At 41.3% G+C, this 18,241-nt stretch overlaps 1 protein-coding gene across 1 annotated transcript in view; it reads right to left on the bottom strand.

The window, feature by feature from the left end:
• Positions 1–521: 521 nt before the first annotated feature.
• Positions 522–18,241, bottom strand: part of LOC141928081 (uncharacterized) — a 31,741-nt gene continuing 14,021 nt past the window's right edge. The window contains exons 8-12 of the mRNA XM_074835744.1: positions 17,434–17,643; positions 12,338–12,546; positions 11,737–11,809; positions 6,928–7,045; positions 522–717 (exon numbers count right to left, since the gene is read on the bottom strand). Coding sequence (XP_074691845.1) covers positions 522–717; positions 6,928–7,045; positions 11,737–11,809; positions 12,338–12,546; positions 17,434–17,643 — 806 coding nt within the window. The remainder of the gene's footprint in view (positions 718–6,927; positions 7,046–11,736; positions 11,810–12,337; positions 12,547–17,433; positions 17,644–18,241) is intronic.

Raw genomic sequence — 18,241 nt, 5'->3', positions numbered from 1 at the left:
GTGGGTGTTTGTATAAAAACACTGTCAAAATCTAAGAACACCAGTAAATATAAAATGGCAACATTCAGGTTCAAATGCAATGAACTAATTTATTTTTTTTAACACTACATCCAACTGTTTTTCACCACTCACAGATGTCACTGGAACAACTTGAATACAAAAAAAGCCTAAGAACAATATACTACACAGACCAGCTAATATTGATTGCTTTAAAAATGCCCCCTGTTAAACTAAATAATTGCCAAATCTCACTGCAGTAAATGTGCCTTTATATGATTAAATACTAATTTAATAGAAATCTGAATGTATAGTGAAAAAACATGAAAATGTTGAAAATTAAATATTTTTTTTTCTTTATTTGCGTTATATGAGTCTCCAAAGCAACACCCAAAAGAAGAAAACAATAATTTCATATTAGCTGACCACTTAGCTGCACGGGCCAAAACTGAGACTAAGCTAAACTCTAATATGCACTTTCCAAAGTGACCTATCCCCTGAGAGGGGAGGCTGGAGGATGCCCCTCACCACAGGCTCTGGCCGCCCTCGATGACCAGATTATGACCCGTCATGTAATCCGAGGCTTCAGAGGCCAGATAGACGACGGCAGCCTGCAGGTCGGTCGCCCGAGCCAGCCTCCCGGCGGGGATGTCCCCCAGCCAGCGCCGCACCAGCGGCCGCAGGTCCTTGGAGCGGATGAGCGGCGTGTCAACGATGCCCCTGCGAAGAGCACACGCACCAAGAGTTTAGGACCGGGTTTTCCCCAGAAGGAAAGGCAGCACCGATAGGTTTTCGAGGTGTTCATTTGGAAAGAAAACTGTGGAATAGCACAAAGGAGATGCCCACGTCGGACCTGCTCTGTCTCTGCTGAAAGTCATGATGCAAACTTGTGTAGCACTTCTATCCTACTGCCTTTCACTGCCGACGGGCAGGCTTAGAGGTTTTCTTTAAAGTGAGTGCACACATACTGTCTTCTTAGCTAATAGCAGTACCCCCTCACTTGTAGATTACTCGTAATCACCAGTTTCCTTTTTTATGATAGAAAACAAGCACAGCATTGGAACTGAAAGCACCTTGAACTGGGTCTGTCACAGCTCTTGGGAACTGTCATCCTTCTACCAATTTCTCTTCTCATCTCTTTGCAGCATAATGTCACACAGCGTGTTTGTGTACAGCCCAGAAACTGAAAACAGCCCAACTTCCCATATGTCAAAAAACGGGAGAAACAAAAGCCAGTGCCCTTCTGGGCACCAGACTCCACAAAAAAAAAGGAGAAGCAAAGATAAGCACAGCATGCTCAGGGCGATTCCCCTTAAACCAATATCCCAACAAATCACACCGCATTTACCTGTCTTGCCATTTTTACATTAATGAGGGACTACACCATTTATTAAAACACTGCTAAGTTCATTTTCTTCAGGTGCCCTAGAAATGAGTGATGCTCCAGAAAGCACAATGCAGGGCGAACATTTGGCTGGCTTTTATGACTTTAACTGCGACTGATTTGTCATACTCCTCCTTAACAACATATTTGTATTTTGCAAAATGTATAATTTTTTCAGCCCCTGAACAAATATATTTACATAACTGTGTCTAACGAGAAATTACATTTAACTTCTCAGAAATGACAATAACTAAAACCTGAACTGCCAATTCCACTTCATTAGTGTGGTAGAAATGCATTCCAAATGTTAATAAAAATTCCAACATGCTGATAAATTAGCGCTTCTAAGGAGCATGTGACACCTTGGTTAACATATTCAACCTCAATTATATTTCTCTTCAGCACCCTGTTATCTGGAACCTTTGCTGGCAATCAGAGGTGCTGTTTTTCAGCGGCCAATTTTCTAGATAATGTAGCTTATCAACACTGTGGGTAAACTTGCCAATGAAATCAGGCTGCACTGAACCACACACACGCTAATTGCATCTCTTTTTTATGCATATTTACAGACTGTCACTTCAAAGAAATCAGTGGCCCATTGAGGCAGCCAGTTAGCTGGAAGAATTGCCTCTTGCAAATGAAAATTAGCAAACAAGCTAGTGATAAATATGAAATGAACAAAGTATAAAAATACCCGTTTTGTTCTGAAACTTCATCGGCATCCCAATTTATACTTCCAAGGAAATAATTTTTTAAGACACACTGGATTCTGGGTATGAGATTTACCTTTTGTTTTAAATGAAGGCTGAAATCTGCTATTTACTCTGTTACGAAGTGGAACTAATACAGACTTTCCCCCAAACATTTCTGTTTTCACTAATCGGGCAGGATTTAAATGTCGGCTTTATTTTTTATTGTAATTGTCAATAAACACCAGAGCAGTTCAGAAACACTGAGTGATGCAGCTCGCTTAAGCTCTGGCAATGCAATATAATCAAACACATTCCAGTATAGGACTGCAGACCGTTTACTTATTTCCCCCAAGCACAGCCCCCCACTCTCCCCCCTCGCTCTCCCAAACTCCTCAAGAACTGGTTTTCTTCAGAGAAATGTGCTTTGAGCAGCAGACATGAAATATATTGGACTCCTTTCCCTTACGTGCCTCTCACCGTGCTTACAAAACCATCAGCATAATCATTCTGGCTTTACACTATCAGAGACCAGAATAAGATCCATCTGAATTTATAATTTTTTTAATTTACATATATGCTTTAACCCCAAGGGAATGCAGATTAGGGAATACAACACATAGTTTTCCAGCACAACAGATTTTGCTAAAAAGAGGACATTTTTCAATCTGTTCAGAAAAATGATCTTTGGTCAGATCACTGCAACCTGTAAATCACAGCACTGTGCCTCTCGCTGGACCTTTCTTTACGTTCACTTCAAGTAGCAAAAATTTAGATGTGTAACAAAACTTCATTACAAATTTTTGTTATATAAATGAGAAAAAAATATAGCGCAAAACTTAAAAGTTGCAAACACACATACTGATGGCACTATAAATATTAGGCATGTCATTGATACTACACATCTTCTGGGAAAGCTTTGGTGCCAACTTGGGCAATTTAATGTTGTCGAACCCTTTTAGGCAGATTTTAGTTGGCTTCTAACCAGTTCCAGCAAAGACAACTGCCAATGCATTAATTCCCTACCTCATCTCGTATGCAGTGCTGAGCCTATCAGTACTTTCTGTTGCATGTCAATGCAATATCAAACTGCTGGTTCCTTAACGTTAGATATGAGCATCAATATTTCATTATTGATACACAGGACAATACACATTAGGATACATTAGGGGGGGGGGGGGAAAAAAAAAACAACAAAAAACCCCAATTGCCTAAAACATTTCCACTCTGAGAGACACATTAGGAAAAATATCACTTACCAGATACTTAACTGGAATTGTTACGTGCGCTCAATCCCCAAATGAGAGCAAAAAAAAGATTCCATCTGTGTGTAACTTGATTTCTTTCAGATGAGTTATTAATTTGAATGAGTTAAGTACACTCCACTTAATCAGGAAGTGTTTAATCACAAGATCCACTTAATTGGGACATCTCCCACGGAATTAAGATTTAAGTCCAAAGATACTTACCAGCAACGACTGCTGCTTAATGGGGATAGTAATGCTGCTTAATTGGGATGCCTTCAGGTGATGCTGGGGTGCTCCTTCCCCTGCCAGCTCTGCCTCTCCTTCCCCCATGATGGGGTACACCCAAAACCTGTGATGATCCTGCCCTACCTGCGTTCTGACTCCTCGTACCCACCAAGCTAAAATCTTGGTACAGCACTGTACGGCTGCCTCCGTACCATCCCAGGGGAGCAAAGCAGGCATGCAGGGGACAAAGCCTCTTTGCCCATCGCAGCCCAACCCCAAATCCTGGCAGCCCAGAGGTGGGGAACATGGTTCGTCCTCTGGGACTGCTGAGTTTCACTGGGTCTCCAACAAGCTGGCCTGGCTGCGGCTGTGGGTTGAGCTGAAGATCAACTTCCAGCTGCCAGTCCCAAAGGTCATCACATTATGTCATTTTATGCCTTGCAAATCAAGAGGAGAGATGCAATTAGCCCCCAAAATAGATATTGATTCAGTACAATGCCTACAAAACTGAAGCGTTCCAGTGCTGCATGTCCCCTGTTCTATCACACCCAACACACTTCACATATGCAGGGACCAGGAAACAGACTAAAACACGGCGTGGGCAGCCAGGCATCGCCCACCGGTCAGTGCTCTGTAAAGGTCCCTATTCACACCCAGGTGCCCTCTGCAGCCTGATGTCCACGTTCCTTTTGGGAAGACACCAGCACCTTCTTAATTTTGCATCGGCTGTGCAGCAGGCTATGAGGCATTTGCACTGGAGGGTGGCAGAAGGGCTCTGCATAGTTCCCACGATACACAGAGACACTTGCTGCGGCATGGAGCAACACGCAAAGTCAGCCAAAGCATCCAGGGAGTCTTGGCCACCTTGTCCCCATGGACATGAGGCTTGCCTGGCCAGCAAGAGAAGCCTGAATCTTCAGTTTTATAAATGCAATAAATTATCCCAAGGAGTCAGCCATAACATTTTATGCATTGATAACTTTTATGCATTGCTCTGCATAAGTTTTATGCACTCACTAAGAAATTAAGTTGATAAAAAGTGATCAGATAGGAAGAGCGAAAAAAGGCCAAAAGGTTTGCATGGTGAAATAATGTTTAGGGCCAGACTGGAGTGTTTGGAGCTTCAGACAGAGGTACGCTGACAGTGCCTTAAAGCATTAATGAAGCTGCAAGTGGGAGGGGGAAAGCATTTAAGGACACACATATTGTACTTATCCAGAGAGTATCTTGGGTATCATCATGCTCTATATCTACCTCTGTGCTCCTCACACTCCTCAAAATCCCTTCTTGTTATAGGATGGCAACATGCTAGGTTGGACATCTATGCTCAGAAAGACTCATGCATTTGGAACATTTTTTCAACCCTGCAAAGTATTCTGACAGCATCGACAGATGTGCTGTTGCATTGAGGCTACTACCTGGTGTTAGTTACTAAGTTCAGGTGGGTTGAAGATGCCCCTGTGCCTTGGTGAGTTACGTCAAGAGACATGACAACAAGACTTGTGGGTTCACGGTTCTGGGGGTGGGTCCAAGTCTGCACTGAAATGCAGGTTCACATCTCATACAGGCAGAAGGGTAAATGTGAATATTGATTCACTCTCAAGCATATGTGATTTTTGTTTGTGGTGAGGCGGAATCTGAGCTATATGAAGTGCTGTAGGGTCCTTCCTCTGAACCACTACCCAGAGCTCCCTGGGCAGCCCTGGCAGAGGGGCTCAGCCAAAGCTTTGAACTGGTGGGAGGAAAACGCTGCCCAGCTCCCGGAGCGTTCAGTCCGGGTCCCCAGCTGCGCTGGGGGGAATGGCTCTGTCCAGAACGAGGGACCTTAAAGACGGCAAAAACATTTGTCCTCTGTGCCCCCTTTCTGGCTATTCCTCCACAAAGAACCCCCCATCCTTCCTGTTGTAGGATTTTGAGGTCAGAACTAGAGTTTAAGACAGGTAGGGATGATCAAAATGCAACCCCCTTTTGGCTTGAAAAGTAGAAAAAGAGAGGGTGATGATTTTTCCTCCATGCTCTGACAACTGCCTCCTGAAACATAACTTCTTCAATATGAGTGTATGCTTCCAACTTATGCAAAACAATGAGTTTTGATCATTCAGTAGATATTTTCTAAATTTATGTAAACCCTCTAGAAATGGGTAATTCCTCATCTAAGAGCCTCCTTATCCGTGATTTCTGTGAATGTGGTACTACTATCCCACCTCTGTTGGTAAAGATTACCCATGTGTTTTCAGACAGAGTTCCTGCCGGGTCCTACTGAGCTTCCCTAATTCCCTTCATCTCCCTTGGCTCCTGAAAGCCAGTGTAAATTCACTAGCACTAGTTGTGGGAACACTATTGCAGAGCTGCTAGCATTGGCATGGGGAAAATCCCATTACAAAGTAAGATGCTGTTTAAAGAATCTGTGGATCACATAGAGCGACGGCTGGAGTCACTGATATAATTAGTAATAAATAATCATAAGGAAGACAGCCGGCACAGGGAAGTGGAGAGCAGACCGACAGTAAAAATAGAGGCACTTGCCATTGAGCTCTGTGATTTCTTTTTTTTACACCACTTTGTGGATTAAAATATGTAATTTGTTTTTCCTAATTTGATGTACATTATATCTTCATTATTACAATTTAACTCCTGGGTTAAAATCCTGCCCTTCTTACTTACTCTGATTGCCTTCAATGGTCTACAGAATTTGACCGCTTCCAATTAACGCTATCCACTTGGGTTTCTGCTTAGCACTATCATGCACTGTTAATTGTTTAATAAAATGACTGTGTTGGGTATGTGTGTGAGAAACAGGGAGAGAAAATGTGTATGTGGTAAGAAAACTTTTCTTTGTGAATAAATACCATAAAATAAAACATACAGCTTTAAGCCTCTAAAAAAAAAGGAAAATATCGTTTGTAAGAAATATATATATATATATTTACAAAATTACACCTGGCCCCCCATGACTGTCAGAGCTGAACAGTATCTCAATTACAGCAGTACAATGTGGCTTTTAAAGTGCCTATATATTTGTCTAAGTAAAAAGGGGAAAGAAGTATTGTCTATTAAGTGTCAAAAGCCTTTTCTTTAACCGCAGAAGGCTTGGACAGACTAAGGAAATATTTCATCTGGAAGAGAAATGCTAAAAACTACCCTTCACATTATTGGAAAACCTATTATCAAATGCTAAAACCTCTTCTTAAATCCCTGAGTATACACAGCAACAGAGCAGGCTTGGTTCTAAGTATTTAAACCTTTGTTAAGAAAAAGACAACATAAAAAGGGATGCAATCCACCTGCTAATTAGAAACTTTATTTGCTGAGATACTGTTCATTTGAGCTTTTTAGAACATTTCATTCTCTTTGTACTTTCAAACTGAGACTACATTTTACTTACGGGGAAATACAGTTGACTTTTACTCCTCTGTCAATCCACTCAGTTCCTAATGTCTGTGTTAATTTTACGACCCCAGCTTTCGAGGTGTTGTATGCCAACTGCTTCTGTGGGTGCGGGACTAGAAGGGATTCAGAAATAGAAAATTATTTATTCTCCACAAATTAAGACAGCTTAGGCACTGCATGGACAATTCCCTGCATTGAGATGAACTATTTGTCATTTTCCCTGATACTAGGCAGGGAGCAACAAGAATTTAGCCACCCACAATACAAAACTGTAAATCTGTATTTTGCCATCTAACATTTTTGCCTCAGCAGCTGGGGTACTGTAAAAAAATAGAGGGGAAAAAAAAAAAAAAGAAATTTAAAAGGTTCCATTTTTGGGCAAAGCCAAAACCGATGTACTAAACATAATTTGACTACTCCCAAGAAAGATAAATAATCATATACACACATACACATTCATATATTAGACACATATGTATGCTTATATACAAAATACTTCTACACTGTAACACTAATAAAATACAGTATAGCAATAATCATGATATAATATATGATGATATAATATGATATAATGCAATGTAATAGAATATAACAATATAATATAATATAATATAATATAATATAATATAATATAATATAATATAATATAATATAATATAATATAATATAATATAATATAATATAATATAATATAATATAATATAATATAATATAATATAATATATAATTGCACAATAGATTTTATATAACATATTATATTATATATAGCTTCTTGGAACAAATTATTCTCCTTCATTTTTAAATTATCCATAGTCTGAAGCAAACACATATTATCTAATCAGTGTTTGTGTGGATGTGAGCACAGGTGCATCCCAAAAATTCAGAACACCCACCACTTTCAAAATCTGAAGCTTTTGAAAATGTTTCAAAGATGTCACATGTCAGTCAGAGAGCGAAAATGATCGGTTTGCTAATTACAATGTTCAGGCTTGTTAGTGCTGTGTGCTCGGGTGGCTCTGCCCCTCCACCAGCTCTCACACTTGCAGTGTTCCCAGGAAAGCTACTTAAGGACAAATCCCCAGTGGGTGTAAAGTGCTTTAAACCCACGGGAGTCAAACCAAGTCGGTCCAGCTGTTGGGATTTACACCCACAAAATGTCTCTCCTTGGACTTTTCTGGCTGCCATTCTGACTTCATTAAACAAATCCAGTGCAAAGCACTGATCCATAATTAGCACCATATCGGTACTGAGCGTCACAGAGCTGCTGACTCTTTCGTGGAGGGAGAGCAAGGAAAATCAGTGCTAAATATTGGTAATCACAAAGGCAAGCAATTGTAGCCTCCAGGTTTAGGTAATGCTGAACTCTGGAAGAAAGTGAATCGCTGCATTTGTGTAAGGTACAGCAGGCAAACCCCTTTTGATAAAAGCACATAAACAGCACTGGCAGATGGCATTAAATTGATCATAATTTATTAAGTTAAACTGGTGCATCAGTTCTAGATCACTACCACCCATGGTATCCCAACACACACACTATTGCTTTTATTGACTAAAACTATTGGTTTTGAGTATGTCAGTTTAAAGGCTGAAAAGAAGATGATAATAAATTGAGTTATCCAAACTCTGAAAGAGCCAAAAGCCCTACTGCAAATTACTGAGCATGTGAATAAGGACCTTTGCCTTTAACACAGATGTTTGTGAATAGATTTAAAGCGCACACACTTTTTTGACGCAACAATTAGTGGGGTTTTTTTTCAGCGTGTACTGAAGGTTTGCTCAGAATTCGGAGGCCTTTTGCTTGCTACAAAGAGCATTTCATATTGCGGTCCCCTCTGCCAGCATTTATTCTGCACTCATTGTTTGCTCAATATGAAATAATCCACATTTCGACCAGCAGAACCGCTTTGCCCTGTGCGTGTGCCTGTCGCCCCCCAGGCGCAGCATGCCATGAGGGCTCTCGAAAAGAAGTGAACGTAATTTCTTGATTAATTGCCATGCATCAGCTCCAAGTTACATACAACTTTGGTAGTTAACCTTGTAACCTCCCAAAAGCAGTTCTTTGCTAAACTTTCCAAACACGTCTGGTTGTGATAAATCATTCGGCGTTTGCTAAGAGGATAAGAGTTTTGGCACCAGTTCTGCACCTGACTGCACGTGGGTGAGAGCAGCAAGTTGCTGCAAGCTATCAGAATCAGCTTTCTGATTTGGGGTGGGTGTTGAGCCACGGTTTTCAAGAGTCCTTCTGTATAAATGCTTTTGTCTTCATAAGAATATCTAAGGAAGGTAATTCAGAAGATGAAATTTCCCCCTCCTGAGACACTTGGCCCCTCTCAATTGGAAGAGCTCAAGAAGAAGCCAATGGGCGCTGTGGAGCTCTGGCACTGGGTGGGCTTTCTGCAGCTGAGCACCCCGCACTGCCTCCTTTTCCCTTACCTAAGGTGGTCTCTTCTAGACAGAAGAGCAAATCTGCAACCCTCCAAAGTCATACAAAACAGGACTAGAGCTTGTGAATAAAGCTATGCCTCCAACAGTGTCACCAAAAAAATCTGAATTTGTAAAGCTTCTGGGAAGCAAGGACACTCACTCTTGTTTCAGATGGAGGAGATGGGAGGAAAGCAGATAGAAATGCTGCCAACATCAGCTGCATTACATTTTAAACACCTGACACTATGTGTTTGCAACCTGGTTTGGTGCATAAGGCTTCCAGCGTGACCTTGAAGCAGCCATGTAATGTTAATGAGAGGTGCACGTAGATAGAGAAGACCAGACCACTTACCACTAAAGATATTCACTGTAAAAATTACAGATCTGAGTTACACCTGTGCAAATCGCAGAGCCGCAGCAGCCTCGTCTCTGTTGCTGAAGCATACGTCTGGAATAATTCCAGTGGAATACCAGAATCAAAATGCACATATGCAAAATGTATGCAGCTTATTTTCAATTAATTAAAACTGATTCTGAGCAGTGTATCTGGAAAAATCACAAACAAAAACCTCCCTATCCTGCTAAGTGTCTCCTCATTTTCCTGTATGTCTGAGAAAGGACTCAACCTACAACAACAAAAAAAAAAATATCCCCTAACTATTTCTAGAAACATTTCATACTCTGCCAGTTGGCCAACATACTTAAATAACCAACCAACCAACATATTTATTTAACATTCAGCAGATGGACATGATATGAACATCGTGGTTTTCAGTCGTAGTTTTATAACTACTAGATTTTTTCAATGCCAAGATTCAAACAGGTTCAGAAGGTAAACACATCTCTTCATCTCTTCACTTCTGGCCTAGTGTGCATTAACTTTCAACAACGTTTAAACGCATCTTGCAGTGACCCTTCCAGGCTGCTCTCAGGGTTACTTTCCAGTGGCTTTTTTCCTGCTCCAGGACCAATACCACCCTCAAAGGTGATCCCCACATGGGTCTCAGTGGAGCTGGTATGCCAGCCAAGGAAGTGCAGCCCCGAGTTGGGGCTGGGATGGATGTCGTGGTGGAATGGCGTTACCTCCCGGCTCATCAGAACTGTGCCAGGACCTGATGGAGAAGCTGGGAAATGCCTCTCCTTAAGCAGCGGAGAGCACTTCTGGCCTGCAAGAGCAAGGCCAGGAGCAGTATGCCAAACCAGAAGCCCCCCAGCTGGTGCAAATTTCCAGAGATTCATAACTTTCTCTAGGGTAGAATACTTCCCAGTAAATTTTGCTTTGTGATGATGATGTGGATGGTGACAGCTCAAGCCCAGACCAGAGTCTCCCTGTGCAGAGCAGAGCACAAAAGTCTGGGGCATTTAAAATTTAAAGCTTTACATTTTTTTCAAAATTATTTTTCTTTGGGAGATTTTGTAACTCTGCAAAGCTGGGGCAGTGGAATGGTGTCTATGTTTAAGCATAAGTAAAACAGCTGGTAAAGACACTTGAAAAAAAGATTAACAACAACATTATAAATGCATTTTTGAAGAAACATTTAAAGTTACTGTGCAATAAACTGAGCAGAATGTCACAGAATGTCAAACTGGGCACAGTAAAAATAAATGTTATTCCCAAGGAAAATAAAAAGACTGCATATTTATGTAACATTCAGCAGATGGACATGATATTAATACAGGGGTTTTCAGTTGTACTTTTATAGCTACTAGATTTTCTTGCCTAACTTGGCAACCCAAGGCACCATTTGATTTTTGGATTTGGACAATACTGCAACAGATGTCCAGACCAATAAAATAAATTCCTAAAGGGCTATGCTTAATTTGTGTAATTGATCAATTTTTGTTACATGGGCCTCAGTTCACCAGCATGTAACTGCCTTCCAGATTAGCTCAGCAGTAGGGATTTCATTCCATATGTTACAATGGTTTATTGGTGCTTTTGACGACACTGCTGATTCAGCAGCGTTGGTGGAGACACCTGTTGGCAACGATAATGAAATAAAACCCGCGGGTACCGGGGCGAAAACCAGCGCAAAAGCTTTCAGGTGGCTTGTAAACATCACGGGGGCACAGCTTCCTGCACTCAAACGTGTTTGTCTGAAATTACTGGTGACTGCTCCAGCACCTCTCCCATGCCATCAGTGCATCAGAGTCAGAGAAGGTGACTCCACCTCTTCTATAAAAAGTAATAAGTGCTCTAAAACATAGAGGACAGATAAATGTTGAAAAATGATATCAATAAAAATTTTGTAGTACATTTCCTCTAATACAAAATGTCAGTGATTTACTCCTTCCCAATACAGGTTTAATTGATTCAAATAGCATCAGTAGTAATTAAAATATGGATTCTGAAGCACAACTGTTAGCTCTCATCACTCACCTATTAAACTTGCCATAGATGCTGTGTTAATTATCTTCCCATATCCTTGATTCAGCATAATGCGGCCTGCAGCCTGTGACAGAAATTAAAGGAAAGACCAGTGACCCTTTTTGTGATTGTGCTAATAATGACATGATAATAAATTAGTCTTCACTTTTCAGAAGAGTTTATGTGCTAACACATTTTTTTTAAGCACTTGATATAAAAAATTGATAGAAAAATGGCTGATGCAGGAAAAATGCCATTGCCATTTCAGACCCTCTTCACTCTTGGCAATATTTTTTCAAAATAATCACTAATGTTGGGAATGGCCCTCCCCAAGTTTTCTGGTTTTCAGGATGTAACAAATAACCACCCACCAAAAAAAATGGCCATTCTTAAATGCCTAGGCTTTGGGCAGCCAGTAATTACCAGCTGCTTTTGAAAATATTGACCAAAATCTTTGACTGATATAAAGCAAATCTCTCCTTAACACCACCAAAACTAGGAATAATTTTATTGTGTTAATCGGTAATAAAGTGTTATTAAATCTTGGTAAAGTAAATGTTTAGGAAATTATTACCCATTTGCAAAACAAAACAATACAACATTTCACACTTACTTGGCAGCACAAAAATAATCCTCGTAAATTAACATTGAAAGTTTTGTCCCATTCTTCTAGGGAAGTATCTTCACTTGCAGAGTTCATATTGATTCCCGCATTGTTGCATGCAATGTGAACTGTGCCCCAGCGAGCTACAATTGTATCCACAATCCTTTGCACATCTTCGGGTTTGCTTACATCTGCTGTGAGGGCAATGCTTTTAATCCCTGCATTAAAATAAGAGTGATGAAGTCAGTACAGGAATTCATAGAGAAAGAAAATCTGGTTTATGATTACTTATTAATTCTTATATATATATATTATATATGCCACCTTAATTCATTGCTCCACAAACCGTAGCAAAATGTGGGTTTGTTATTGTATAAAGTTGCTAACTGGTGTGAGGTTTGCTTGTTGGAGGCAAACAGAAAACCGAGTTGTGAGAGTGGAGTCTGCCACTCCAGCAGGACGAAGCTTTGAACACTGCACCATCTTCTGTCCAAACCCTCAACTGCACCCTCCCGCCGGCAGCAGCTCCACACACCATCGCTCCTGGGTGGGTGGTAACAGCTCAGGAGCCAGATACAGCAAAGGACTCTTTCATTTGCTCAAATGTAGACGGGGGTTTGGCCAGTTCCCCCCACGGTGCTGCAGAAATCAAACCAATTTGTCCAAAAAGTGCTCTCTGGATGAACTGCAGCATCCAGACAGCTGGGAGCCTCAGACAAAACCAAACCAGTTTTAGGTGGGAGCTAACTGGGAATACCTGCAGGTTCACAGGCATGGTAGTCACGATGCCTGGCCTTATTTATTGCAAATTACACTACCAGAATAATGCAAACATTCAGAAGTTAAGAGATTGACTGAATTTGAAACATGCAAAAGTTGTGCTTTTTTGTCCTAGAAAAATCCAGGCATTGACTTTTGCACCAGTGCTGATCTGTAAATAGCTTCATTCAATTTACTATCAAAATCAGCTTTAAATACCATTATTATTAAACAAAAAAACCACCCTACTGAGCACCTGATGCCAACGGGATTATAACCATCCTGAAAGTCAAGCAAGGCTACATCAGTAAGGGCTGTGGTGAAATGGGTCTTAACTTGCAAGGAGGGAGGCAGCTGCTGGGGTTGGACCACAGATCAGCAGTCTGCAAGCAGAGAGTGCACAGGTTAGGAGTTACAGCTGTTAAAGCAAGATTTTTTACTTCTATTTAAACGGAAAAATTATTCCCCATTGGTCCTTCTTTTAGATCATTCTAATAAAAAATTTAAAAGAAGCCTTAAAGCCATCCTAGGAGAACAAAAGAAAGCTCTCCCAAACTGAAGCTTTGAGATGGAGGCTTCCATGAAAGCAAGGCAAAGCAATAACTGCTGAGTGATATTTGAAGAAAATTCAGGAAAGAGGCTTTTGGATGGAAAAACCCCTCTTGACCTCCAGTGTCTCCAGGAGCCTGCTACAGTACACACCTCAAGGCGATGCCAGTCTGGGGTGCTCCCCACACCGGGCCATGGGAGCTAATGTCCCCTCTGGCATTCAGCTGTGCCATGGTCCCCTTGCTTTCCACGGCAGAGAGAAGGGCAGACCCATAATACAGCCACCTACAAAAATGAATGTGCATTCTGCCACAAAACAAGACCTCTTATTTTCTCACAAGTTTTATGCTAAACATGCTGAAAGAATAAGAATAGCAGACAGCCCCCATTGCTCCTCTTAATTGTTATCAAGACATGCAACGTACAGAGAGCTGCTGCAATCTTTCTTATTCAATTTACAGACAAAATGGGTGCAAGCATGTTACTAATGGTAACAGAATGAGGTTCTTCACCTGCCCTCAAACTCTCACCCCATTTATGGTTTCATCTTATATGATAGTACATAAAAACAAGACAAAAGGTGGCATGTGTGAGTGTCTAGCGAAGAAGCAGTGAAGGCACTCTCACTTCAAACCAGAGTCCCACACTTGACCTTAATCAATTCAGCTGATATTCTTGCACCCTGAGAGACAGAAACAAAACACTTTCTGTCTCTTCATTGTTCCCCCCAAACCATCTATTAATAATGAATAAAATAAACTATGGAAAAATAGCTTAAAATCTGTAGTCCCAACCAGAGGCAAGAAACCCAACACATGACTGTGCTGCTACATGCATGACGGTGCCAGTGCATCTCTGCAGTCCTCAGTTTAGTTTTGTGATGCTCATGGAAGCAGTTTTGTGGTGAGAGGGGCAGGAGAGGAGCCCAGTGGCTCCGTGTTGGAGAGACATCAATGTGCTGAATCTGCCCGAGGTGCCCTTCTGCAGGGGACATGTACACGCCCCCCACCCCCGCCACTGGCTTCATCTCTGGTCTCTCAGTATAAATGGAAGTAATACATTGCATAGAGACAAGAAGATCAGAAGTGACATTGTGGGGAAGGCATTTGCATAGTTTACAGTGAAAATGCACATTTTAAAAATCCCATCAGACTAATTCTTCCCTTAAGGTACAGGCAGTGATTCCCCCTGAAGACAGAGGGGTATGTAGTGGAAGGTAACCCTTAGGAGTTTTTGGTTATGTTTCATCATTTTTGGTTCTTCTGTCAGGATCCATTAGTAACTGTTGAAAAAGGTATTCATGCAGGATCTAAAAACAAAGAGCCCTGTAACCAAGGGACATACACCCGAGCTGTCTAACAAAGCTAAAACTGAGATCACAGAGGTTCTGATGTTTAAAACTCATCATGAAATGATGGCACCATCCCAAAAAGACAGTAAAGGGCTCCTTCGTATAAGAAGAAAAGCAAGTTTAAGAAAGCTAAGCAAAATGTTTTGAAAAAGTATCAGTATGTGAATGACTTGGGGCACAGTGTTTCCAACTTTGTGTTACAGATCCACAACCAAAGAGGGAAAAAAAAAATCATAGTTCTTTTGTGCTTGTTATAGCAGGAAAATTATGTATTAATACTCAATTGCTTCAATTTACTCATGTGAATATTTTGAGAGTAAAGCTAGCTGAACCTTTTTGTCAAAATTTATTTCCAACAGAGTATATCACTTCTTTGAAGCCAAATGTTTCATGGAAACATATTGATTTCAACAAAAGTTTTCAAGGGAAACCTTCTGAGGTCGAGGCTAGACTCTCTAGTTACCTCTGGAGAGAAAGAGATTGAAAAACTGACCTTTTCAGATCCTTTCCAAAAACAGGCATTTGGATAGAATTCTCTTTCACAAAAGCAGTACAGAGTTTGGGTTTTGTTCCAACAAAGAATGACAATAAATTTGAAACCTTAAAAACTGTCATGAGATGGCATAGATGTGCCCTGACCAGCTGCACTGGTCAAGTTGATAGAGAATATTTGACCTTAAAGGATAAAGATGTGTAAAGACTGAGAAGCGAGATTTTCTTGACTTTAGACTGCAATAATATTTGCTATGCCTCATGACCTCTCCGACTGCATTTTGTAACACCCCCCACCTCCTCCAGGCTTGCAACCCACCGGTGAAGGAGCAGAGATGTAGGGCAGCCATTGAAGAATGGATGATCAAACTCCTACTGAAAATGCCCTGGAGATAAGTTAAGTTAGCTCTCAAATAGGCTGTTGGCATCCAAAGTCTCATGGCTCTATCAAGTAGCCCATTTCTATCTGAATAGCCCTACTTGATATGCAGGATCTCACTGTGAAAAAATGTCCAAAAGGCAAGTTAACTTGTAGGGCACAGCTACTTTGTGCCAAGACCATATGGCTTCAGCGCATAAGAAAATGAAAAGCTTCAGGGAAGGAGGGACTGGATGACTCAAGAATTTGTAATAGGAGCTGGACACTTTCTATTCTAGGTCATTATTTGGGATCAGAGCAGCAATCAAAGCTTTAACCATTACGCTGATACTCAGGGTAAAGTGTCTCCTGCTTACTAGAACTGGGATCATACAGACTGAGACTTTTTATTTAAGATGTTGTCTCTGGAGACTCAGGATGGTATCAAAACCAGAACCAAACCATTTCTCACCCCTTCCTCAGGAAGCTGGTTGAGACTGGGTGATAGAAATACATCTGCAGGGCCTGGTTTTGTTGGGGAATGTGGTTTCCAGTGGCCCAATCCCTTTCTGAAGTCAGAGTGGAAACAAGTACTGCTGACTTAAACCAAACGAGAATGTGAAAATTTCCTGGGTAAAGCTGTCTTTAGAGGCAATGAAGTACTGAACTTTGAAGAAGGCTCAGTTGTAATCTTGCAAAAGGAATTATAAAATGAGTAACACTTCCTTTCTTTTCTCATTAAAATTATATTTCCAGTTTTCTTTTTCCCCTTTACAATTGCAGTTTAGCACGACTCTAGGGGGAAATTCAATTTTATGTTACATTTTCTGTTTTTACTGCTAGAAGTGGCTTGTAGAGGATTTTACCTCTTATTTGGGATTTTAGTTATTACGTCTATCAGTATTTTGTTCCTATATCTGACCTTGCATGCATGTTTGAAAGAACTATAGCTTGGGGTTTCAAAAATGACTTCGCTTCCATTTGGGGACACAATGAGAGATTTAAGCTGATAATACCTCTACCTTTTTTTGGTGTTTTGGCTCATGATCCAGGCATTAGGTATGGAAGAGGTGCTATGGAGAGGGTATGTGCTAATGAGTTCTTAGGCCATTTCTGTCATCCATCCTTAGTGAAGCCTGAGGTGCCTTGGCTGCTGCAGGATTTACTCTGAGGAACACCATCTCTGTTCAATGCAGATTATACAGATCTCATCTGCAAGAGGTGGCCCTTCTCTGTCCCTGTCAGTCATGGCTCACTGCTGTCTTTCCTTTGGGCACTCTTGGGAAGGAATTTTGTTTGGATCACTTTGCCTCTCTGGTTCAGTTTATATTGATAAATAACTCTCACAGATGATGTGATATCAATGACTGTTTGCTGAGACAATGCTGATATCCAGCCTGGGCAGGAGAAGCTTTGTGACCATGACATGTATTTGCTGTTTGAAAATACTCTGCTCTAACCTATTCCGCATCAGGGCTGGGTGGAAGATAATTGCACTGCAGAGAAAGGGTCGAGTTTGAACAAGGAAATCAGTCCCTTACAGCACTCATCACAGGACAGTGTACATCAGGACCTGCAGGTCAGTCCCATGCTTACCTTTGAGGCTGAGCTCACACGCCACTGCTTCTGCCTTTGCAAGGACCAAATCCACAACGGCTACTTTAGCACCAGCTTCCCCCAGTGCATGAGCAAAGGCTCTTCCAATTCCCTGCCCTCCGCCGGTGACATAGGCCACCTTGCCATCCAAACGCAGCCGGTCAAGGATGCGGCGCCTGTTGTAACCCCAGAAGATGTCATCTGTCACCACTTCTTTCTAAAACAGAAATATACATACATTCCACAATAAGGTGCAAAGCTCAGTAAGTGATAGCTATGAAGGTGTCTGCCTGTGAGAATGAGGTGGGAGCACGAACAGGGATCCATGTCTTCTTGGCCCATTATTTAATACAAAAGGTATGATTAATTCAAGCCAAAAAGCACCCTTATCCCTACAGATACTAGTTTCAATAGGAGCACTAAGGTGCAAGACAATGGAGCAGAAGGGCTGCAGTTTGGGGAGATGCACCAACCTCTCCACTTACATGAGAGTAGGATATATTATTTCCTGATCCAGCTTCCTATGGGAGATGGGTCAGGTACAGTGTCTTAGAAGATGACTGATTAAGTCTTCCAGTTATTTCACCCTCAGGGCCCAATCCTGCCCTCAGGCTCAGCTGGCTCCAGGGAAGCATGGAGGCTAAGAACAAGTTTCCAAAGGCAGGATTTGGCTCAAGTAGAGTGCAATCAAAATATCTTCAACAAGGCTGGTGCGCAAATAAAGATATCAGCCAATAACTTAAACCAAGCTGTCATCTGATCAGCTGCCATACATCATTTCCCCCTGACTGGAATCAAAATGGAAAAT

Source organism: Strix aluco, chromosome 11, assembly GCF_031877795.1.
Source record: "Strix aluco isolate bStrAlu1 chromosome 11, bStrAlu1.hap1, whole genome shotgun sequence".
NCBI classification, from domain to species: Eukaryota; Metazoa; Chordata; class Aves; order Strigiformes; family Strigidae; genus Strix; species Strix aluco.
This window is presented reverse-complemented; position numbering and strand designations above follow the sequence as displayed.